Source organism: Budorcas taxicolor, chromosome 21 (assembly GCF_023091745.1).
Source record: "Budorcas taxicolor isolate Tak-1 chromosome 21, Takin1.1, whole genome shotgun sequence".
Lineage (NCBI taxonomy): Eukaryota > Metazoa > Chordata > Mammalia > Artiodactyla > Bovidae > Budorcas > Budorcas taxicolor.
In genome coordinates this window covers 25,514,459-25,540,614 of record NC_068930.1, presented here as the reverse complement: position 1 = coordinate 25,540,614, position 26,156 = coordinate 25,514,459, and the positions used below count along the sequence as shown (strand labels likewise).

The 26,156-nt window shown below is 43.5% G+C and overlaps 1 protein-coding gene across 4 annotated transcripts in view; it reads right to left on the bottom strand.

The window, feature by feature from the left end:
* PDE8A (phosphodiesterase 8A) overlaps positions 1-26,156 on the bottom strand; it is a 144,567-nt gene that overhangs the window by 57,082 nt on the left and 61,329 nt on the right. For all 4 annotated transcript variants that reach the window (XM_052659942.1, XM_052659943.1, XM_052659940.1 and 1 more), the window contains exons 2-3: positions 11,905-11,961; positions 10,308-10,498 (exon numbers count right to left, since the gene is read on the bottom strand). In XM_052659942.1, coding sequence (XP_052515902.1) covers positions 10,308-10,498; positions 11,905-11,961 — 248 coding nt within the window. The remainder of the gene's footprint in view (positions 1-10,307; positions 10,499-11,904; positions 11,962-26,156) is intronic.

The window sequence follows — 26,156 nt, the reverse complement described above, 5'->3', positions numbered from 1 at the left end:
TGGGGAGGGAGATGGGAGGGAGGTTCAAGAGGGAGGGGACATGTTTATACCTATGGCTGACTCATGCTGATGCTTGACAAAAAACAACAAAATTCTGTAAAACAACTATCTTTCCATTAAAAAATAAATTTAAAAAAAGGTAGGAGTGTATTCTAGGCTTTTTACAGTCCATAAGAAAGAAGAACTGGCCAGGAAATAGGAATGCCAGGAACCTAGATTGAAAGCTAAGACTCTTTACCTTAGAATTCATGAAAACCAAGATAGAAATGACATGGCACCATCAAGATGTGCCCCCAGATGTAAGGAAGGAAGACTTCAAAGTCAGGAGAAAAGATGGGGCCTGAGTCCACAGCATTCTGCAGGCTGCGCAAGCACACTGGGAAGCCCCCAGAACCAGGCTCCCTGGTGTGACGCTTGTGTCTGACTCAGCTGTGCACAGCAGAACATTCTCAACAAGACTCAGCTCCCACGTCAAAGACATGCAGAGGCAGGGAATCCACGCTGCTACAGCACTTTGCAACATCAGGAACCTGGCTTCTCCTGTCTTGGTTTCTTCCCATAATCCAAGACAGGTGCCGAGCTCTAGCCATAATCTAGAGAACAGTTAAGAAAGGCGTGCCTTCTCCCTTCAGGGACACTTTCCAGAAAATGCACGTGACGTGCCCATTGCCCAGCGGCAAGAAAAGCTAGGGGGCACAGTGTATGTTCTAGGTGGCTGTCTTCCCAGAAATACTAGAAATTCTACTATTAAGAAAAGAGTAGGGACTGCACTGGTGGTCCAGTGATTAAGATTCTGTGCTTTCACTGCAGGGGGCGTTGGTTCGATCCCTGGTCAGGGAACTAAGATCTTACATGCCCCATGGGACAGCCAAAAGAAGAAAAGAGTAGAACTGGATATGGAGGGGTGGGAGTGGGGCAGGCAACTGCCAGTGTCAAGATGCACCAGGGAACTACAAATAGTTCTGAGGATGGGCTTGACACGAAACTAGAGAAGGCCACAAGCTGGAGGCTTACTCTAAGAGCACAGCAAAGCCTTTCCATGAGTTAAAGTTTACAAAAGCCCAAGTCCATCATATGTACTTTGACACTGTTCCCTCTGCCACGGGGAATGGGGTTCACATGGACAAGAATGGAATTTACAGTAGTAAATAAAGGATGATCTTCAAACCATGGTAAGTGCAGAGATGGTTATGAAAGCATCCAGCACTCTGAGTGCAGTCTCGCTTCTACACTCAACACAGAACATCTGTCCACGTATGTGGGGTTTCTGTGTGGTGCTTTATTTCCCCCATCTCCTTTCGTAAAAATCTCCCCTTCCATTATGGTGCCCTGCTCCTGCTGCACAGAGGAGTATTTCTTCATGTCTTCTGAGGACACTAAGCGTATGTCTTCTAAAAGGTTCTTCGGAGGGGTTTTTTGGCAGCTTTTAAAAATATATTCATTATCTGGCTGTGCTAGATCTCAGCTGTGGCATGCTGCATCTTTAGCTGTCGCCTGAAAGCTCTTCGTTGCAGCATGTGGGATCTAGTACCCTGACCAGGGATGGAACCTGGGCCCCCTGCATTAGGAGCACAAAGTCTTAGCCACTGGACCACCAGGGAAGTCCCTTCAGCTGCTTATAGAAAAGAATTTTCTTAGTCTTTAAGGCCGTTCCTTCCCCCTCCATTACTTGGCAGCTTTTTACAGGGCCCCATCTTTGTTCTTGAACTGGAGCGTCATCAACCAGGCAGCGTGTCTGTAGCAGGGAGGGTCAGAGACGACTGCCTGGGCGTTAGCAGCCATCCTTCTCTTAGGTCTGGGCCTGCAGAGCAGTCAACAGGAGCAAGTTCGTGCTCAGAGCACGCCGCCAGCAGGTGTGCACGGGTCTGCTACACAGAGCGGCCTCCTGGCCTGCTCGCTCTCCCCTTCTCTAAACGGAGAATTAATGCAGTTCACTGCCTTGATACCGCAGTAGGTGAAGGACTGACGCCAGGCTCCTCACGCCTCCAGCCTTCTTAAACACGGCAAGAAAAACCATATCTTTGTCTGCCTCCCTCTGCTCCCTGTCCTGTGTTTCCAGTGGATGTAGAAAGTGAGTCACAGAAGTGGTGGTGCTCGGCTCTGGTTGGTGTGGCTCCAGCAGCAGGCTCAGAGGTACGCAGCTGGAGTGAAGCTAGCTTCTTCCCTCTTCCTTCCTCTAGGGCCTGGGATTTCAGCTGTAGAAGACATTCCCAGAACAGGCTCCTCTACTAGTCCCCACAGCATAAGAGACTTGGCAGGGAGCCTGTCCTTCTCTGTCTCCCGACTTCCGACACATCTGTCATCTTATCTTGGTTTGCTAATGGCCGTGGTCAGCTTTTGTCGCCATGGGAAGTTGGGAGGGGGCCCTGGCCTCAGCAGACTGGCTGGCCTCGGCCCTGTCCATCTCCTACTTCACTCTCCAGGTGGCAGCCACGACTGCTGAGAAAAGTCAGCAACTGATGAAAAACCCTACTCAGGGGTGCTGATCAGGTGTCCCAGAAGAAAGATGAAGGGACAGACAGAGCTCCGCCAGGGCTAAGGTCTTGTGAGACGTGGAAGTGGAAAGCAGGTTCAGGAGGGAGATCCTGGGTAGAGTCCTTGAAGGGACAGTCAAGCAGGCAGGAGGGAGATCCTGGAGAGTGTCCTTGAAGGGACAGTCCAAAGTGGGCAGGCCCCCTTAAAGGGATGATCTCAAGAGATATAAACCAGGTAAGGGCCAGAATGGAGATGAAACTGACCAGCAAGATAAATCAAGGTCCACTCTTACCTCTAGAAACTCCTTACAAATGGCACAAGGGTCCCTCCCCCTTGTAAATCCTCAGCCAACAAGACAAATCTGACGTGGTAGAAAACAGCTAGTGAGAGAGACTCCGGATTCTCGACAGGGCTGTGACACAGCCATCAGGAAGGGAACGTGACTGGGGTGCATGTGCAGAGGTCAGCTCTCCAGCCAACACAGGGGGGAGCACTACTCTGCTTGCTCCACACTCGTCCTCCCAAACCTGTGGGCTTTCCAGTTCTGGAGCCAGGCTGACAAGAGCTCCTGACTGGAGGAAGGTACAGAGAAGAGACCCTCTTTCTGGGACTGGACTATGAGACCACACTTTGTGACAGCAGTGAGGATGTGTCCACCCCGAAAAGACCATCCCTGCCCTCAGATGTTGGAAAGTGGGGGAAAGGGATTAGAACTGTTCTAGTAACCCCCGGGCCAAATATGGACAAAGCTGGGCGCAACATGGAGGAGAACTCCTGAAACCCAGGACTGCCCCTTGGGACCCCTAAGCCCCAGGAGAGGCTGGGCAGATGGTGGTGGGGACTTGGCGAGGACATGCACACATGACAGTCTGTATGTCTCTAAAACCACATAAGAAGCAACCCAAGCAACTGTAAAGCTGGACATTTATATATCAATAAAAATTTGCTGAGTAAGTTACCCGATTTGTTCAGAGGGCTTCCCTGGTGGCTCAGATGGTAAAGAATCTGCGTGAAAAGTGAGAGACCCAGGTTCAATCCCTGGGTCAGGAAGATTCCATTCCCGAAATATGTAAAAATATAACATTTTCCCACCTAAAAAAGCGGGCATAATTGCATGTTATATGTATTTGTTGTTATTTATTCACTAAGTTGTGTCCAACTCTTCTGTGACCCCATGGACTGTAGCCCACCCGACTCCTCTGTCCATGGGATTTCCCAGGCAAGAAACTGAAGTGGGTTGTCATCTCCTCCGGGGGATCTTACTGACTCCCAGGGATTTGGAACCTGTGCATCCTCCACTGGCAGGCAGATTCTTTACGAGGGAAGCCTTATATGTATTTTTCAGTTCAGTTCAGTTGCCCAGTCGTGTCCGACTCTTTGCAACCCCGTGGGCTGCAGCATGCCAGGCTTCCCTGCCCATCACCAACTCCCGGAGCTTACTCAAACTCAGGTCCATTGAGTCGGTGATGCCATCCAACCATCTCATCCTCTGTTGTCCCCTTCTCCCCTGCCCTCAATCTTTCCCAGCATCAGGGTCTTTTCCAATGAGTCAGCTCTTTGCATCAGGTGCCCAAAGTATTGGAGTTTCAGCTTCAACATCAGTCCTTCCAATGAACACCCAGGACTGATCTCCTTTAGGATGGACTGGTTGGATCTCCTTGCAGTCCAAGGACTCTCAAGAGTCTTCTCCAACACCACAGTTCAGAAGCATCAATTCTTCGGCGCTCAACTATCTTTATAGTCCAACTCTCACATCCATACATGACCACTGGAAAAACCATAGCCTTGACTAGACGGACCTTTGTTGTCAAAGTAATGTTTCTACTTTTTAATATGCTGTCTAGATTGATTATAACTTTTCTTCCAAGAAACAAGTATCTTTTAATTTCATGGCTGCAGTTACCATCTGCAGCGATTTAGGAGCCAAAAAATATAAAGTCTGCCACTGTTTCCCCATCTATTTGCCATCAAGTGATAGGACTAGAGACCATGATCTTAATTTTCTGAATGTTGAGTTTTAAGCCAACTTTTTCACTCTCCTCTTTCACTTTCAATAAGAAGCTCTTTAGTTCATCACTTTCTGCCATAAGGGTGGTGTCATCTGCATATCTGATGTTATTGATATTTCTCCCGGCAATCTTGATTCCAGCTTGTGTTTCTTCCAGCCCAATGTTTCTTATGATGTACTCTGCATATAGTTTATGCAATAAACTGTGGAAAGTTCTGAAAGAGATGGGAATACCAGACCACCTGACCTGCCTCTTGAGAAATCTGTATGCAGGTCAGGAAGCAACAGCTAGAACTGGACATGGAACAACAACAGACTGGTTCCAAATAGCAAAAGGAATACTTCAAGGCTGTATATTATCACCCTGCTTATTTAACTTATATGCAGAGTACATCATGAGAAACGCTGGATTGGAAGAAACACAAGCTGGAATCAAGATTGCCGGGAGAAATATCAATAATCTCAGATATGCAGATGACACCATCCTTATGGCAGAAAGTGAAGAGGAGCTAAAAAGCCTCTTGATGAAAGTGAAAGAGGAGAGTGAAAAAGTTGACCTAAAACTCAACATTCAGAAAACGAAGATCATGGCATCCGGTCCCATCACTTCATGGAAAATAGATGGGGAAACAGTGGAAACAGTGTCAGACTTTATTTTGGGGGGCTCCAAAATCACTGCAGATGGTGACTGCAGCCATGAAATTAAAAGACGCTTACTCCTTGGAAGGAAAGTTATGACCAACCTAGATAGCATATTCAAAAGCAGAGACATTACTTTGCCGACTAAGGTCCATCTTGTCAAGGCTATGGTTTTTCCTGTGGTCATGTATGGATGTGAGAGTTGGACTGTGAAGAAGGCTGAGCGCTGAAGAATTGATGCTTTTGAACTGTGGTGTTGGAGAAGACTCTTGAGAGTCCCTTGGACTGCAAGGAGATCCAACCAGTCCATTCTGAAGGAGATCAGCCCTGGGTGTTCTTTGGAAGGAATGATGCTAAAGCTGAAACTCCAGTACTTTGGCCATCTCATGCGAAGAGTTGACTCATTGGAAAAGACTCTGATGCTGGGAGGGATTGGGGGCAGGAGGAGAAGGGGACGACAGAGGATGAGATGGCTGGATGGCATCACTGACTCGATGGACGCGAGTCTGAGTGAACTCCGGGAATTGGTGATGGATAGGGAGGCCTGGCGTGCTGCGATTCATGGGGTCGCAAAGAGTCGGACACGACTGAGCGACTGAACTGAACTGCATATATGTTAAATAAGCAGGGTGACAATATACAGCCTTGACATCCTCCTTTCCCGATTTGGTACCAGTCTGCTGCTCCATGTCCAGTTCTAACTGTTGCTTCCTGACTTGCATACAGATTTCTCAGGAGGCAGGTCAAGTGGTCTGGTATTCCCATCTCTTAAAGAATTTTGCAGTTTGTTGTGATCCACAGTCAAAGGCTTTGGCATAGTCAATAAAGCAGAAATAGATATTTTTCTGGAACTCTCTTGCTTTTTCGATGATCCAACGGATGTTGGAAATTTAATCTCTGGTTCCTCTGCCTTTTCTAAAACCAGCTTGAACATCTGGAAGTTCACAGTTCACACACTGTTGAAACCTGGCTTGGAGAATTTTGAGCATTACTAGCATATGAGATGAGTGCAACTGTGCAGTAGTTTGAGCATTCTTTGGCATTGCCTTTCTTTGGAATTGGAATGAAAACTGACCTTTTCCAGTCCTGTGGCCACTGCTGAGTTTTCCAAATTTGCTGGCATATTGAGTGCAGCACTTTCACAGCATCATCTTTTAGGATTTGAAACAGCTCAACTGGAATTCCATCACCTCCACTAACTTTGTTCATAGTGATGCTTCCTAAGGCCCCCTTGACTTCGCATTCCAGGATGTCTGGCTCTAGGTGAACGATCATACCATTGTGTTTATCTGGTCATGAAGATCTTTTTTATATAGTTCTTCTGTCTATTTTTGCCACCTCTTCTTAATACCTTCTGCTTCTGTTAGGTCCATACCATTTCTGTCCTTTACTGTGCGCCCATCTTTGCATGAAATGTTCCCTTGGTATCTCTAATTTTCTTGAAGAGATTTCTAGTCTTTCTCATTCTATTGTTTTCTTCTATTTCTTTGCATTGATCTGAGGAAGGCTTTCTTATCTCTCCTTGCTCTTCTTTGGAACTCTGCATTCAGATGGTTGTATCTTTCCTTTTCTCCTTTACTTTTCGCTTCTCCTCTTCTCACAGCTATTTTTAAGGCTTCCTCAGACAACCATTTTGCTTTCTTCCAATTCTTTTTCTTGGGGATGGTCTTGATCTCTGTCTCCTATACAGTGTCATGAACCTCGGTCCATAGTTCTTCAGGCACTCTATCAGATCTAATCCCTTGAATCTATTTGTCACTTTCACTGTATAATGGTAAGGGATTTGATTTAGGTCATACCTGAACGGTCTAGTGGTTTTCCCTACTTTCTTCAATTTAAGTCTGAATTTGGCAATAAGGAGTCATGATGTGAGCCACAGTGAGCTCCTGGTCTTGTTTTTGCTTACTGTATAGAGCTTCTCCATCTTTGGCTGCATAGAATATAATCAATCTGATTTTGGTGTTGACCATCTGGTGATGTCCATGTGTAGAGTCTTCTCTTGTGCTGCTGGAAGAGGGTGTTTGCTATGACCAGTGCATTCTCTTGGCAAAACTGTGTTACCCTTTGCCCTGCTTAATTCTGTACCCCAAGGCCAAATTTGCCAGTTACTCCAGGTGTTTCTTGACCTCCTATTTTTGCATTCCACAGTAAAAAAAAAAAAAAGTAGAGCATATATTTAAAGTGAATAACCAAAATAAATAAATAAATAAAGTGGATAACCAACAAGGTCCTAGTGTACAGCACAAGGAACTCTGCTCAATGTTATGTGGCAGCCTGGATGGGAGGGGAGTTTCAGGGAGAACGGACACATGCATACATATGGCTGAGTTGCTCTGCTATGTACCTGAAACTATCACAATACTGTTAAACAGCTATACCCCCATAGGAAATAAAAAGTTAAAAAAAAAAAAAAGCAGAACATAACTACCACCATTTAATCTTTCCCTTAGAGCCCTGGATGGTCTAGCAAGGCCATGTTTGCAAGTGCGAAGGTCACGGTTCTGCACACATCTATGGCCAGGTCTGGACTTGGATGAGACTGTGAAGTCAGCCGGGGTTTCCTCAGCGCCTCATCCCTCTCACCTCTTCTATCTGGGCTCTCTGGCCCTCTTCAGACATCTCTCCTGCCTCGCAGCACTGCGTCAAGACTATAAGCACAATGTAGCTGAGACATTTTCTTCCCTTCCTCTGAATGCCATCCATCAAATGTTGGAGAGAGAAAGGATCTTGGAAACCAAACGTTCCAGATTTACAGCTGAGAAAACACATCCTCAGAGAAGATGTAAAGTGACCTGAGGCCAGAGGCTAGGCCCCGGGGTCAGGACTCCCTCCACACCTCCGCAGCCCTCACGGGGGCACTGCCAGATGGCACGTCCAACAGACCTGGCTCCAGGGACAATGGCTAACTGTCATCAACCCGACAGTAACAGGAAAGGGAGGCAGGCAGCACAGCAGGCCTGAGACCAAGGCCGGGGGCAAGTCTGAACAGACGTGGATCACACCAGCGCGAAAGCCACCTTGTCTGACCACCTGACAGGTGAATTCTCAAGTACACAGAAGTCACCATGTACCTATAAACAGCCTTCTGATGGGATGTCAATTTCTTGTCAGCTCAGTTTTTAAATCGTTACATTCATATTTAGCTTTTAATCTTTTCTAGCTCTTAAAAAACAAGATTTAAACATCCCTAAAATTAACACCCAGCCCCATCACTTCATGGCAAATAGATGGGGAAACAGGGGAAACAGTGTCAGACTTTATTTTTTTCGGCTCCAAAATCACTGCAGATGGTGATTACAGCCATGAAATTAAAAGATGCTTACTCCTTGGAAGGAAAGTTATGACCAACCTAGACAGCATATTAAAAAGCAGAGACATTACTTTGCCAATAAAGGTCCGACTAGTCAAGGCTATGGTTTTTCCAGTGGTTATGTATGGATGTGACAGTTGGACTATAAATAAAGCTGAACGCAGAAGAATTGATGCTTTTGAACCGTGGTGTTGGAGAAGACTCTTCAGAGTCCCTTGGACTGCAAGGAGATCAAACCAGTCCATCCTAAAGGAAATCAGTCCTGAATATTCATTGGAAGGACTGATGTTGAAGCTGAAACTCCAATACTTTGGGCACCTGATGCGAAGAGCTGACTCATTGGAAAAGACCCTGATGCTGGGAAAGATTGAGGGCCAGAGGAGAAGGGGACGACAGAGGATGAGATGGTTGGATGGCATCACCGACTCAACGGACATGAGTTTGAGTAAGCTCCGGGAGTTGGTGATGGGCAGGGAAGCCTGGCATGCTGCAATCCATGGGGTCGCAGAGTTGGACACAACTGAGTGACTGAATTGGAACTGGAAAATTAACACGTTATAAAACTTTACATTATATTCAAATTACGATTTGTCTTCCCCCAAGTAAAGCTTCCTTTTAAATAAAACTGCTATTTCACTTTTGCTTTGCTTCCATAAGCAACAAATCACTTTTCTTGAGAAAGCAACTTTCTTAGATTTATGTCTGCCTCACAAATTCTCATGATATTGATTTTCTGCAAGTATTAAAAACAAGGGACATTTGCCTAAGATTGGCAGACAATGTTCAAATGTGTTGTAACTTTTAAAACATCTAGAAAATGACAATAACTCTTGTTGCAGTCCTATGCAGGTGACAGTTGTGGTTAATGACATACGGGATTTCATCTTAACCCTTAACAGTTCACATTCATATTTTCTTACTGCTTTAAGCAAAGCAAAATGAAACAGAAGAGATAAAGACCACTCCTAAAAGTAATAATATTCTAAAGTGAAAGTGTTAGTTGCTTAGTCGTGTCTGACTCTTTGTGACCCCATGGACTGCAGCCCACCAGGCTTCTCTGACCATGGGATTTCCCAGGCAAAAATACTAGAGTGGGTTGCCATTTCCTTCTCCAGGGGCTCTTCCCAACCCAGGAATCAAACACAGCTCTACCGCACTGCAGACGAATTCTTTACCGTATCAGCCACCAGAAAGAAAAGAAAAGTTATGACCAACCTAGATAGCATATTCAAAAGCAGAGATATTACTTTGCCGACTAAGGTCCGTCTAGTCAAGGCTATGGTTTTCCCAGTGGTCATATATGGATGTGAGAGTTGGACTGTGAAAAAGGCTGAGCGCTGAAGAATTGATGCTTTTGAACCGTGGTGTTGGAGAAGACTCTTGAGAGTCCCTTGGACTGCAAGGAGATCCAACCAGTCCATCCTAAAGGAGATCAGTCCTGGGATTTCTTTGGAAGGAATGATGCTAAAGCTGAAACTCCAGTACTTTGGCCACCTCATGTGAAGAATTCTTGGAAAAGACTCTGATGCTGGGAGGGATTGGGGGCAGGAGGAGAAGGGGACAACAGAGGATGAGATGGCTGGATGGCATCACGGACTCGATGGACGTGAGTCTGAGTGAACTCTGGGAGTTGGTGATGGACAGGGAGGCCTGACGTGCTGTGATTCATGGGGTCACAAAGAGTCAGACACAATTGAGCGACTGAACTGAACTGATCAGCCACCAGGGAAGCCCGATAATATAGTCTAACGTCTTGTTCATTTTACATGCATGGAAGGCAACTTAAAAGACACTGAATTCAACTGAATGTATTTCAGGACTGCATTTATTGTCACAAATGCCACAGGACTCTCGAGGCCCACTTCTCAGGCTCACCTGCACAGCGCCTCAGCATCCAGATGTCGGGAATTTCTGTGGTCTATAATGATGATGTCATGGTGTTTGTCCAAGAAACAGGCGAGGGCAGTCTGAGCCTCCTTGGTAACTGTACACATAAACCCTGCTTTTTCACACGCCCTGCAGAATCCATTACACTGGTTATCTTCTTTGGTAAACACTAAAAGTACCTGAATCAAAAAAGCATGAACACTTCTTTTTAAAATAAAGAAAAAAAGATGCTGTTAGAACTGTCATGTCTTAGAAGCCCATAGAAAACTCCCAAGTGTTTTCAAGGCAAGTATACATATGTAAGCATTACAATCTGTTGAGTAAATCCTTTTCCTCCATGTAACTCAGCAATGTTACTGCTCAGCTCCCTGAAACAAGAGCTATTCTAACTGTTCTGAGTGTGGAAGTCAGAGCATGGGTCAAATGCTTATTTCTTTTGCTAATAAGCCCACTGGAAGAATTCAACAAAAACTTAAGTATTTCATCTTAAAACCAAATCAACCAAAACACAAATTTTAGTTAACAGGAAGTTTACTAGGTTAAGTCCTTGGATGGTAAATGCCAATATTTCAGTCAAGCTCTTAAAATACTTAATACTTTAAATAATATTTAAAGTATTAAATAATCTGACTCAAGACTTCTTAATTCCTCCAAGTTTAAAAAAATTACTTTGATTGTAAGAGAGGAGATCAAAGCAGACCAAAATGTGACACTTTCAAACCTGCTCATTTAGTGACACGGGAATAGCTCCAGGTGCAAGAGCCAGCTGGCGCCCCTGTGCCCGGCCCGGGCAGGTGAGGCCTGTGGCTGCCTCTGCCCTGTGCGGCCAGGTGCCTGTGCCAACCTGGTAGGGCGTGCCGCCCCATCCCCCTTCACACCCAGGCTGGCCGGCCTGAGGGGAAGAGACTGTGAAGCTGACAGAAACTCTGTTCCTGAGGACTGGGTTCCTCTAAGCTTACTGGGGTGCACAAATACAGCAGAAGCAAACAGCAAATTTCCGCCAGTGCTTTTCACGTGTTAACAAATTCTAACAGTGTGTGTACCTGGGGCATCTGGTCACTCTGGAGCTTAATTTCAGTTGGTTATTTTGTTTAAGATTTTGGACTAGAAAATTTGCAGATAGTTTCTCTCTGCTGGAGCTGATTCAGTACCCTTGCACAGACTACGCTTTTACTCTATTTTAGAAAATTTCAAACCTACAGGAAGTTATGAATGACAATGAATGCCTCTCTTCTAATTTCATGAATTGGTAACATTTTTACACCTTTGCTCTCTCTCCACACACACACACAATTATTATTATTATTATTATTTTGCTGAACCTTTTAATTTTTAAAGTAGGTTGCAGACATTTGTTCATCTGTAAATACAGATGATTCATACAGAATAAATACAGAATAAATTCATCTGTATTTCTAAGAAAAAAATATTCCCTGATATAACTGTAGTACTGCTATTAAGTTCAGGGAATTTAACATGGATCTAATATTTTATCTGAAAGAGAAGATTACTTTCAGTGTGTATCCTTTCCCTCCCCATTTTTAGAGACAATTAAGGTGAGGATTATAGCGCTGTGCATTATTACCTGGAGTTGATCTGGATGAAATCTCATGGGGCCAAACTGCACATCAGCTACTGCTACCTGAAAGAAAAAGATCTGCTTAAAATTAAAAAGGAAAAAAAAAAAGATAAACTTGCTTAAATGTTGCTCTCTCTAATCAGTGCCACAGATGAAAGTGAAATTTCTACTCTAGAGAAAAATTACATAAATACTTATTAGATGGAGAGAACCCAGGTTTCTCCTTATAAACCCCAGGAAAGGTGGAGAAGGACAAATAAAATGTGTCTGCTCTCGGCTTCTCTTTTTCTAGCTGTGTGTGACTCTAAGTGAACTGCCCACCTTCAGCCTCAATTCCTCACTTGTTACAGAGATCAGGAGGCATATAATATAAAGAACCCCACAGATTAGACACTGAATGAACGCTGGGTCCTTTCCATGTCTACTCCCGTCTTTCCCCTGCCGGACAAGGAACCCTTACATCTAAAATGGCACAAAAATAATGAAATCCAGTAAGCAGAACCACAGGACATTGGAGCCAAAGACACCTTCTCTATACACAATGGTTATCAATAAATGCTTATTGGAAATTCCCTGACGGTCCAGTGGTTAGGATTCCGCACTCTCACTGCTGGAGCCTGGGTTCGATCTCTGGTGGGGAACTATGATCCCACAAGCCACACAGAGGAAAAAAAAGAAAGCTTATCTACTTGAGAACTTAAAACCAACACACAAAGATAAATACAGTATCACTGGGGACTTCTCCAGTGGTCTGGTGGCTAAGACTCCACGTGGCCAATGCAGGGGGCCCAGGTTCGATCCCTGGTCAGAGAACCAGATTCCACATGCCGCAACTAAGAATTCGTGTGCCGCAAACATAAAAAAGATCCCATGTGCTGCAACTTAGGCACAGCACAGCCAAATAAATAAATAAGTTAATAATTTTAAAAAATGCAATGCCATAACCAAACCCCAGCAAGTAATAAGAATCACAGCGCCAATGGAGAGCGCAGCATACCCGGGCGCTGCACTAAGGGCTGAACATAGTTATATCTCACTGCATCTCTGCAACACGTTGGGAGTTCACACTGGGAATTGGAGGTTCCAAGCACTTCGTTTAAGGCCACACAGTAGCTGGGACTGCGCCAACCAGTCTGTTTAGTTCTATAAATTGTGCTGCAAGCCCAGGGCCACTGGAAGGGCTGGGAAGTCTGTGCACTACAAAAGGAGCACAAGGGAGGGGGGGTGGAGGCTGAAACCCAGCCCCAGCCATGAGCCCTGGCCCTGGGCTGCTACCCGGAAGAAGAGACACATTTTTGCAGTTTCTCCAGAAACACTGTGTGTGTTGGCAGGACTCCTACACTACTGGAGGCCTCTGGGTGATGGTGCGATTTCAAACCAAACCCACAGCAGCAGCAGAACGAGATCTGGAAACCTCACAAGATACTTCCTACCTGCCTGCCCAGGCCCCATTTCTCCCTTCAAGCAGTGACCCATCCTACAGTAAATCCATGGAACAAAACCTGTGGAGTGACGGAGGACATCCGTGTCTACTTCTAACTGTGAGAAGCTGATATCTACTAATTATGGGACGAAGGCTCAGTTTCCTTGCTTTGTAGGAACCTCATCCCTCAGAAGGTGTAAGGACGAGGGTCGCTGCTCCTCTAGACTCGAGACTGAGGACGGATCTCTGCAGTGTAAAGGAAGGGTGAGCACGGACATCCCATGGCACCGTCTCTCCTCCGGAGCTGGGCAGCCCCAGATGGATGCTGAAGCCAGAATTTCTGAGAGATGGTGACCCAGGAGGCCCCAAGAGAGTCTCGAGACAGAGAGGCACTCTGTACAGTCACTCTCACAATGCATTAGGAAGGAAGGCAAGAGGCACCGAGAGAGACCAAAGAACAATGAAGTTTTTGTTGTTTTTTTATTAGGAAGTGAATGAAATCAAAGAACAAGAAATGACAGAAGCCTACTGCTTGAAGAAGACAGTGAAGCCACTGAGGAAGAAGGAAGAAAATGACAGGAAAAGGAAGGAAAATTCATTTTGCTAATTTTCTAGTGTTGAGAGGTGAGTTTCACAAAAGAAAAGAGAAAACAGTCAACAGGAGGGCTGTGCCACCGCCCAGGATAAAGCAGCTGCAACATTTGGGTCCTGTATGTGAACCACGGGCTGCAGCCTCTTACAAAGGATGCTCATGACATTTGCTGTGAAGGATCAAGGAGATAAAAAAATAAAGTCTGAAAGGGGAAGAAAAAGTACTTATGAATAGCATAAAAATATGTACCAGGTCACAAAAGAAAACCTTAAAACATATTCCTAAAAACAAAACTTCTACAATCTTTATTTCCAACCATAAAGCAATCAAACCAAAAATAAAAACATAAGAAACAGCCCCTCTCTGGAAATGTAGAAAATATTTACTCATGTAAGTGCTGGATCAGAGAGGGGAATGCAATCTCTACCTATAGATTACTTGGAAAATAATAAAAACGTGAATATAATGTAACAAGGCCTACAGGATACTAGAAAATTTTACTCAGAGGCAAAACTTAGTCTTAGATCTTTCTGTCATGAAACAAGAATTAAGTAAATATACTAAGCTTCCAATTCACTAAATTTGAGAAAATCAACAGTTTAAACTTTAGGAAATGGGGGAGAGAAGAATAAGTTAAAGGCAATAATTAGTAAAACTTTAAAATGCTAATGACTAGCTTGATTTTAAAAAATACATATATATTTGTATATAGTGTTGGTCACAACCTGAAGGACAAGATAAAAATATGGGCAGCTAAGGGCAAAAGTCCCACTCCTCCTGGGAAAACAATTCTGAGGACATGGTCTTCACCAAAAGTGGATGAAGGAACTTTTACAAAGGACAATGTCCCTTTATGATCTCAACTTATAAAAATAACTCACCATTGCATTAATTCTAAGAAAGAAAAGAAGCTCCAGATTGTCTTTAAAGATCTTAGATTCCACCTCAATATAATTTTAGCAGTGTCATTTCAAACATTAATGTCTCAGCAATTCTATTTTGTCATGAACATTGACTGTATTTACTTAACTTGACTGCATTCTAACCTTACATCCTGTCTACGGGGTATGTCCGGCTCTCAGGACCTCTGTTGAGCGGTGTCCCAGCAGGGCCAGACAGCTACTTACCATTGCCCCCCCAAAATAACCACCACCAGGAAATCTGATGACATTACTCAGCGAGCAGACGTCAGCAGCCGGTCCTCAGAGAGTAAACAACTTCCCAAGAGCTCTGGATTAGGGGATCGGAATGACTAGAATTGGTGGGTCCATTCTTTCTTTGTGTATCAAAATCAGAATCAAACTGACCTAATACTTCAGCCCACACCCCTCTTAATAATTTTTTATTTTTCACATTAATCTTAGGAGGGAATAGTCATTTTCAATTTTAATAACACAGCTATCAGCTTTGAAAGCAACTGATACTTTTAGGTAATATAAAAACAACAGTATATTTGTGGGCTTATATTAGTAACTACACAAGGGGCTGAGTTAGTCTCTCAGGTTTTTTAATATTTATATGTTTGTTAAGATTTATTGTTAAATTGGGATATTAGATTAGGATGATGTTTGTACTTTAATAGTTTAATTTTTTGTTAATATGGCTCATGGAAGTCTAAAATAAATTACTATTAGACACCTTGATGAACCACCTTTCAGTGGTTCTTTTGTTTGCCTAACTGACCTAACATCATGACCCTGCAGGGCAAACTTACCATGTTATGAATCTTGATCACAGTGGGGGAGGACAGGAAAGAGATATATAATTCCATCCTGTCTAAATATTCTACTCCCCTGACCCTCCCTGTCCTGTCCCTTGCCTGCTTTTTTTTCCCCCCTGTAGCTTTAGTTTCCATTTCCCACACTACATATTTTGTTATCTTCTTATTGAAAGAGGGTCAATATTTATCTGCCTTATTCATTGCTAAATTTCCAATACCCGAAACAGTCCTTGGCACATGGCAGGCAGTCAAAAAATATTTCTGAATCAATGTTTACTCAACAGCTAATCTTTTTTAACCAATCATTTATCTAAAAATCATACTCATACAAGCTTATACATAACACGGGTATATAACAGCACTTCCAGGTTTCAGAGTATTTTCACTTATTAAAGGAACACAAAGAAAGGGAGGAATCTTCAGAAAAGCCTGAACACGAGGAACCACGGAAGAATCATGTGATCTATCTTTTTCCTACAACCCCTTATTAGAATCAGAAAGTTATGCTGGGATCAATTTTTATTAATTGTTTACAAACCCAGGAACTACAATAAAGATGTAAATCAGATTTTGTCTTCAGCCCAACTGTCCGTGCCCTCCAGGCTTGCCTGTGCAGCCAGTGGCTGTCCTGTCTGCCTCTCCCGGCAGAGTGGTAACTTCATCAAAGGGGCACAGCCTGGGAAAGAGCCAGGTGTGTTCTTAGGTGGGAAGAGTCAAAATTAGTTCAGACATTTGTGGACCACAAGCCATGCACAGAGCCAGGTACTAGGAGTGCAAAGACCAAATGCCCACGCTGTCCTTGAGTGGCAGCAGGGGAATACGTAAATGATGACAATGTGGTGCAGGTTAAAAGAGAAAGAAGGTGTCTGGAAGTAAAAGTCGCTCAGTCGTGTCCAACTCTTTGAGACCCCGTGGACTGCAGCCTACCAGTCTTCTCCGTCCATGGGATTCTCCAGGAAAGAATACTGGAGTGGGCTACCATTTCCTTCTCCAGGAGATATTCCTGACCCAGGGACTGAACCTGGGTCTCCCGCATTGGAAGCAGACTCTTTAACCTCTGAGCCACCAGGGAATGTCCCCACCCTATGAGTAAGATAAACTCATTAACTCCATTTTATTGATGACCAAACTAAAGCTTCTCTGGAGGAGGAAATGGCAACCCACTCCAGTATTCTTGCCTGGAAAATCCCATGGACAGAGGAGCCTGGCGGGCTACAGTCCATGGGGTAGCAAAGAGTTCAACACTACTGAACTACCACCACCACCAAACTGAAGCTTAGAGCAGTATGGTTAAAGCGCTGGTAACAGGCAATGGTGGCAACTGGGTCCAATTCTTGGGAGCTTAATTCTCATGGTCTTTTCATGATCTACTAGGAAAGACACCTGACCGTAATCTGTATCTAACTGAAACAAGACAAGAACCTGGAAAGCAGCATCCGTCCACTCCACAAACCTCTGTTAAGCACCCACAAGGTATCGAACAGTTTCCCAGGCACTGGGCATTCAACAGACACCAGATAACATCTCTACACAGCAGGGAGGGATTTGATGGAGAGTAAATGGGCTGCTGTTTGGAATCAGAGTCAAGGAAGTCTCTCTGAGGTGGCACAGGGTGGCACTGTGGAAGGCGAGATTTGGACGAGGAGTCAGACATGCCGGGAATGGACGAGGCGGCACCAGGCAGAGCACAGGACTTGGGGGTGGGACCGGGGGACGGAGATGAGCTTAAGGCCAGGCAGGAGGTATAAGATGCAGAGCTTTCTAAGCCGGGACAAGAAACTGGGGTTTTATTCTAAATTTCATGAAAAGCCCACCAGAGAGTTTTACCCAAGGGAATGATATGATCCGATTCTTGTTTTCTAAAAAGATCCCTTCGGCTACCAGTGGAGAAGAGTCAATGAGAGGATGAGAGGGGAGGCAGAGAGACAGGAATAAAGCTCTTGGAGTAGTAGTCCAGATAGGTAGGAGAAGACGCTTGCTTGGCCTGGTAGTTGCCATGAGATGGGTAGTTGAATCTGGAATGTTTTGGAGATGGACTGATCAGGACTTGTTGATGAACAGAATACAACCAAATCCACTGACTCCCAGATCACAGCTGTCATATCTGACTAGAAGTTTTGTATCAGTGTTGTGTAGAAATCCGGGGAGGGCATCCTGGAGAAGCTTGGTCTTTTCCAGATCCACCCACAAGATGGCACCAAGAGCTACCTTGAGGCGAAGCTCCCTCCTAGCTTCTTCCTCTGGTCCTTGTCTGAGGGCAATCTAAACATCCCATGCATGCATACTAGGTTGCTTCAGTCATATCCGACTGTTTGTGACCCGCTGGACTGTAGCCCACCAGGCTCTTCTGTCCATGGGATTCTCCAGGCAAGAACACCAGAGTGGGTTGCCATTTCCTCCCCCAGGGATCCTTCCCACCCAGGGATCAAACTCGAATCTCTTTTGTCTCCTTCACTGGCAGGCGGGTTCTTCACCGCCACCTGGGAAACCCAATATCCACTTTCAATGTCCTACAGTCTCCTCTCTCCGCTTACCTGCTCTTAATTGGCCCTCCAGTCAATTTACACAGCACGTATTTACAAGAAGCCTTTTATGTGTTACCTCAATTGGATTCCAAAATCAAGTCACAGGCTACAGTGAAACTGTTCAGGCTCTTTTTTCCCCAAACCCCACAGTGTTGGGCAAAAAATGGTGTCTGGATTAATGAGCTATTTAAAGAGTTTAACACAATTCCTGACAGTGAGTAATGTGCAGTAAATTCTAAATATCTACAGAAAAGGTTTTCCAAGAAGTTTTTGCTATGAAAGTATACTTTTACTAACACACACACACACACACACACACACACACAGGCATTTTTAAAACTATATTTTTCCAAACAGCTATTTCTTGCAGAGCACTCAGGTAATCGCTAATAAGAACCATGAACATCATGATACCTTTAAATACTGTACAAAATAGGACCCATTTCTTAAATATTAATGTAGTTGGTACAGGGGACAAATAAAGGTTTTCTTGAAACCCTTGAAGAGGACTGACTGCCTCTGAAGGTGAAAACAGAAGGAACCAACCCAGAAAAAAATGAGCCTAGCCAACTGAAGGATAACCCAACCCATGTACCTCTCTTTAACTGTGTCACTGAAATTTAAGAATCCCTCAAATCCAACAGCAGAAATCTGAGATGTAACATCACGGAGGCCAGACAAGAGTCTACTTCTCACCCACGCATGCCTGCTTAGTTGCTCAGTTGTGTCCAACTCTTTGCAACCCTCTAGACTGTAGCTTGTCAGGATCCTCTGTCCATGGGATTTTTCAGGCAAGAATACAGGAGTGGGTTGCCATTTCCTTCTCCAGGGAATCTTTCTAACTCTCCCATGTCTCCTTCACTGCAGGCAGATTCTTTACCTGCTGAGTCATCAGGGAAGCCCACTTCTCCCCTAGATCCTCCTAAAAGAGGAGAATGACCACTTGTATGAACTGGTCAGAATGAGAAGAAGGGTATACAGGCTGCCAGGGAGTGAGAAGAGAGACGCTGAGAACTCAGTGTTATTGACTCAGCTCCCTCCCAGAGAAAACCTGAATCCAGAAGGCATGGATGACGTGCAGACAAGAGGAACATTCCTGACCAAAGATTAATAAGTTAGCATCTTGCCTCTGTCTGGGACAAGTCTATTTCAGGCATATTTTCATGAACAGGTCATGTTTATCGCACACCCTGCACACTCAGACATCAGTCCACCTTGTTCAGAAGGCCTGACAGCTGCCTGCCCGCTAGCTGACCATACCAGCCATCCCGAAGCAAACACCAGCCCAGGTTTCACCAGGTTAGCTTCATAAACCTCAATGCTGTCTGAAGTGGGTTACACACACACAACAAAATGAATTCTCCACTATCACCCAAGCTTCCCTTCACCAGTATTCCTGAGGTGGAAGAGATAGGGGTTTGAACTCTGACCTCTCTCCCCTCAAAAAACGGTAACTTTAGGCAAGTTTCTTCATTTTGCTAAGTCTCGCCTGGAAAAAACAGTGGGGACGGGGGAGCCTGGTGGGCTGCCGTCTATGGGGTTGCACAGAGTCGGACATGACTGAGGTGACTTAGCAGCAGCAGCAGCAGTGAAGCAGAAATGAGTAACAGATTTTCAGCTCTCTGTGCGGTGCCGGCATAGAACCATCATCACTGGTGAAAGCGGCTGCATACACATTCACAGTGCCCCTCGTCTGCGTCCAGAGCAAGGACGAAATCCTTGCTAGGTGTGGAAGCCAAACACACAGGTGTTGGCAGAAAGCGGGCTTCCAAACTGAAAGCTATTTGAAAAAGACACAGAGTTAACACTGCTCATCCCCGCCTCCTTCTTGTGTTAAATCACCAGACGCCCTGAACGCAGCAGTTCTCAACCTGAGGGTCTACTGTTGAAACCATCTCCCAGTCCTCTTTTACGAGGGCTATCCAGAGAGTCTTAGTAATGGGCCTACATGGTTTTGTTTAACAAGTAATACTGGTTTCTTTATTTATTTTTTTTATTTTTATTAGTTTTTTATTTTTTTAATTTTAAAATCTTTAATTATTACATGCGTTCCCAAACATGAACCCCTTTCCCACCTCCCTCCCCATAACATCTCTGTGGGTCATCCCCATGCACCAGCCCCAAGCATGCTGTATCCTGCGTCAGACATAGACTGGCAATTCAATTCTTACATGATAGTATACATGTTAGAATGCCATTCTCCCAAATCATCCCACCCTCTCCCTCTCCCTCTGAGTCCAAAAGTCTGTTATACACATCTGTGTCTTTTTTCCTGTCTTGCATACAGGGTCGTCATTGCCATCTTTCTAAATTCCATATATATGTGTTAGTATACTGTATTGGTGTTTTTCTTTCTGGCTTACTTCACTCTGTATAATCGGCTCCAGTTTCATCCATCTCATCAGAACTGATTCAAATGAATTCTTTTTAACGGCTGAATAATACTCCATTGTGTATATGTACCACAGCTTTCTTATCCATTCATCTGCTGATGGACATCTAGGTTGTTTCCATGTCCTGGCTATTATAAACAGTGCTGCGATGAACATTGGGGTACATGTGTCTCTTTCAATTCTGGTTTCCTCGGTGTGTATGCCCAGCAGTGGGATTGCTGGGTCATAAGGCAGCTCTATTTGCAATTTTTTAAGGAATCTCCACACTGTTCTCCATAGTGGCTGTACTAGTTTGCATTCCCACCAACAGTGTAGGAGGGTTCCCTTTTCTCCACACCCTCTTCAGCATTTATTGCTTGCAGATTTTTGGATCGCAGACATTCTGACTGGTGTGAAGTGGTACCTCATTGTGGTTTTGATTTGCATTTCTCTAATAATGAGTGATGTTGAGCATCTTTTCATGTGTTTGTTAGCCATCCGTATGTCTTCTTTGGAGAAATGTCTATTTAGTTCTTTGGCCCATTTTTTGATTGGGTCATTTATTTTTCTGGAATTGAGCTGCATAAGTTGCTTGTATATTTTTGAGATTAGTTGTTTGTCAGTTGCTTCATTTGCTATTATTTTCTCCCATTCAGAAGGCTGTCTTTTCACCTTGCTTATATTTTCCTTTGTTGTGCAGAAGCTTTTAATTTTAATTAGATCCTATTTGTTTATTTTTGCTTTTATTTCCAGAATTCTGGGAGGTGGATCATAGAGGATCCTGCTGTGATTTATGTCTGAGAGTGTTTTGCCTATGTTCTCCTCTAGGAGTTTTATAGTTTCTGGTCTTACATTTAGATCTTTAATCCATTTTGAGTTTATTTTTGTGTGTGGTGTTAGAAAGTGATCTAGTTTCATTCTTTTACAAGTGGTTGACCAGTTTTCCCAGCACCACTTGTTAAAGAGATTGTCTTTACTCCATTGTATATTCTTGCCTCCTTTGTCAAAGATAAGGTGTCCATACGTGTGTGGATTTATCTCTGGGCTTTCTATTTTGTTCCATTGATCTATATGTCTGTCTTTGTGCCAGTACCATACTGTTTTGATGACTGCGGCTTTGTAGTAGAGCCTGAAGTCAGGCAAGTTGATTCCTCCAGTTCCATTCTTCTTTCTCAAGATTGCTTTGGCAATTCAAGGTTTTTTGTATTTCCATACAAATCTTGAAATTATTTGTTCTAGTTCTGTGAAAAATATGGCTGGTAGCTGGTTTCTTTAAAACTTTATTTTGGAACATTTTTCACTACTAATTATGTCTAATTCCAAATGTCAAATGACCAGCTCAGAAAAATCCAGGAAGAAGTCATTTTCGGTTTAGAAAACTGAACTCTGAGTTTCAAAAAAGAAACCACTGGGGAAAGAGGGAGGTATATATTAAATAATGAAGGCAGTAACACTATCAACAGAGATGAGCAACTCGTGGGGTAGATGGAAGCGTTGGATCCAGGATGAGAGTTCAGCATGGGGGTTGAGGGGAGAACGGCTAGAGCCTTGGGCCTAAGTCATGGAAAATCCCTGCCTCCCCCTTCAGTGCTCACAGCAGCAAAGAGCCCAGGCGAGAGGCTCCCCGGGGAGGCTGTCTTCTCCTAGGGCTGCTTCCTCCTAATGGTTTTAAGGTAAAATCTTGACCAGAAGTTGTCTGTTATTTGCATTTTTAAAATGCATATTTACAGCCTCCAAACTAAATATATATATACATATTTAATATTTTACTTATTTTTGGCTGTGCGGGGTCTTCACTGCTGCTCGGGCTTTACTCTAGTTGAGCGGGGGCTCCTCTCTAGCTGTGGTCCGCAGGCTTCTCATCGCTGTGGTTCCTCCTGCAGAGCGCAGGCTCTAGGCACGCGGGCTTCAGCAGCCGCAGCCCCTGGGCTCCAGAGCACAGGCTCAGTAGTCCTTTGCCTTTTCTAGTCTACCCAGCAGCTGGAATCACACAAGCATGCAGCTTTTCCAGACTGGTTTCTCTGACTTAGTAATATGTATTTAAGGCTCTTCCGTGACTTTTTTGTGGCTTGATAACTCATTTCTTTTCAGTACTAACTAATATTCCACTGTCTGGATGTACCACAATTTACTCTTTCACCTATTAAAGGACACCTTAGTTGCTTCTAAGTTTTGACAATTATGAATAAAGCTGCTAAAAACATCCTTGTGCAGGTGTTTGCGTAGTGTAAGTTTTCAACTCCTTTGGGTAAATACAAGGAGAGCAAACGCTAGATCTATGAGAGCAGTCTGTTTAGTTTTGTAAGTGGCTGCCATTCTACATTCCCTCCAGCACTGTTTACATTTCCCACCCCACCCCGGCCCGTTGCACCACATCCTCGTCAGCATTTGGTGTTGTCACTGTTCCAGATTTTGGCCATTTAAACAGGTGTGGAACAGTATCTCACTGTTGCTGTAATCTACGTTTCCCCTGACACATGATGGGGCGCATCTTTTCATATGCTTATCTGCTATCTGAATATCTTTGGTGAGGTGTCTGTTAAGGTCTTTGGCTCATTTTTTAACCAGATTATTCATTTTCTTTCTTTTTAATTGGAGTATAGTTATTTCACAATGTTGTGTTAGGTCTTGCTGTAGAGCCAAGTGAGTCAGTTGTACATAGACTTATCTCCCCCCTTCCTTGGATTTCCTCCCCATTTAGGTCACCACACAGCACTGAGGAGAGCTCCTTGTGCTATGCAGCAGGTTCTCATTAGCTATCTGTTCTATATAGAGTAGTGTATACATGTCACTCAGATTGTTCACTTTCAATTATTGAGTTTTTAAGACTTCTTTATATAATTTGGACATCAGACACTCTCTGACATAAATGGCAGCAATATCTTTTTTCAATCCATCTCTTAGAGTAATGGAAATAAAAACAAATGGGACCTAATTAAACTCAAAAACTTTCACACAGTAAAGGAAAGCATGAAAAAAATAAAAAGACAATCCACAGAATGGGAGAAAATACTGGCAAACAGTACAACCAACATGGGATTAGTCTCCAAAATTTTCAAACAGGTCATGGGGCTTAATATTTTTAAAAAAATAAAATTAAAAAATGGACAGAAGACCTGAATAGCCATACCCAAAGAAGACAGATGGGCAAGAGGCACATGAAAATATACTCAATATCACTAATTATTAGAGAAATGCAAATCAAAACTACAATGAAATAGCAGCTCACACCAGTCAGAATGGCCATCATCAAAAAATCTACAAACAATAAATGCTGGAGAAGGTGTGGAGAAAAGGGAACCCTCCTAGAATGTTAGTGGAAATATAAATTGGTACACTGTCTATGCAGAATAGTATGGAGGTTATCTTTAAAAAGTAAAAACAGAGCTACCATACTAATCCAACAATCCCACTCCTGGGCATATATCCAGAGAAAAATGCCAAGACACAGAGGCAACCTACATGTCCACTGACGCATGAATGGATAAAGGTGCGCTACATATGCACAGCATAATATTGCTCAGCCATTGGAAAAGGAATGAAAATAACGCCATTTGTAGCAACACAGATGGGGCACAGATGGACCAGGAAATTATCATACGACATCAGTCAGACAGAGAAAGACAAATATCATATGATATTACTTACATGCAGAATCTTAAAGAAATTTAAAATAAACTTATTTACAAAACAGACTGACAGATTTACAGGAAAAACTTATGGTTACCCTGGAGGAAGGGGGAAGAGGAGGGACAGACTGGGAGTTTGAGACTGAAACGTACACACTGCTCTATTTAAAACAGATAAAGGAACTATGGAATGGCACAGAGAACTCTGGTCAATATTCTGTCATAACCTAAATGGGAAAAGAATTTGAAAAAGGATACATGTTTATGTATATGTATAAATTAATAACTTTGCTCTACACCTAAAAAAAAAACATTGTTAATTAACTATAATATAAAATACAAATTTTTTAAATGTTTGGTAGAATTCACCAATAAAACGATATGGGCTGGGGCTTTCTGTTTTGGAAGGTTACTGACCCAATTTCTTCAGTAGATAGGTCTATTCAGATCTATTTCTTTTCATGTGAGCTTTGGCAGATACCGTCTTCTCAAGGAATTGGTCCATGTCATCCAGGTAATCTAAGTGCGGACACAGAGCTGAGAAAGTATTCTTTTACTATCCTTTCAATTTCCATGAGATCTGTAGTGAAGTCTCCTCTTTCATTTCTGAAATTACTAATTTGTATCTTTTCTCTTTTGTAGTTAGCCTTATACAGAGACTAATACATTTTACTGATCTTTTCAAAGAACCAGCTTTTGGTTTCAAGGATTTTCTCTATTGATGTCTTGTTTTCAGTTTCATTGGGATTTCAGTTCTTGTCGTTCAGGTGCTCAGTTGTGTCCAACTCTTTGCAAACCCATGAACTGCTGTACACCAGGCTTCCCTGTCCGTCACTATCTCCTGGGGTTTGCTCGAATTCATGTCCATTGAGTCAGTGATGCTATCCAACCATCTTATCCTCTGTTGCCCTCTTCCCCTCTTGCCCTCAGTCTTTCCCAGCATCAGGGTTTTTTCCAACGAGTCAGCTCTTCGCATCAGGTATTGTATTGACCACGTAAGGTATTGCATCAAACTACTGGAGCTTCAGCTTCAATATCAATCTTTCCAATGAATATTCAGGACTGATTTCCTTTAGGATTAACTGGTTTGATCTTGCTGTCCAAGGGACTCTCAAGAGTCTTCTCCAGCCATCAATTCTTCAGCACTCAGCCTTCTTTATGGTCCAGCTCTCACACCTGTACATGACTCCTGGAAAAACCAAAGCTTTGACCATAGGGACCTTTGTCAGCAAAGTGATAGCTCTGCTTTATAATATGCTGTCCAAGTTTGTCATAGATTTTCTTCAAAGGAGCAAGTGGCTTTTAATTCCATGGCTGCAGTCACCATCCGCAGTGATTTTGGAGCCCCAGAAAATAAAATGTGTCACTATTTCCCCATTCATTTGCCGTGAAGTGATGGGACCGGATGCCATGATCTTAGTTTTCTGAATATTGAGTTTTAAGGCAGCTTTTTCACTCTCCTCTTTCACCCTCATCAAGAGGCTCTTCAGTTTCTCTTTGCTTTCTGCCATTAGAGTGATATCATCTGCATATCTGAGGTTGTTGATATTTCTCCCAGCAATCTTGATTCTAGCTTGTGAGTCTTCCAGCCTGGCATTTAGCATGATGTACTCTGCATATAAGTTAAATAAGCAGGGTGACAATATACAGCCTCGATGTACTCCTTTCCCAATTTGGAACCAGCCCATTGTGCTATGTCCGGTTCTAACTGTTGCTCTTGACCTGCATACAGGTTTCTCAGGAGGTAGGTAACGTAGTCTGGTATTCCCATCTCTTTAAGAATTTTACACAGTTTGTTGTGATCCACATAGTCAAAGGCTTCAGCATGGTGAATGAAGCAAAAGTAGATATATTTTTGGAATTCCCTTGCTTTTTCTACGATTCAATGTATGTTGGCAATTTGATCTCTGGTTCCTCCGCCTTTCTAAACCCAGCTTGTACATCTCGAAGTTCTCAGTTCACGTACTGTTGAAGCCTAGATTAAAGGATTTTGATCA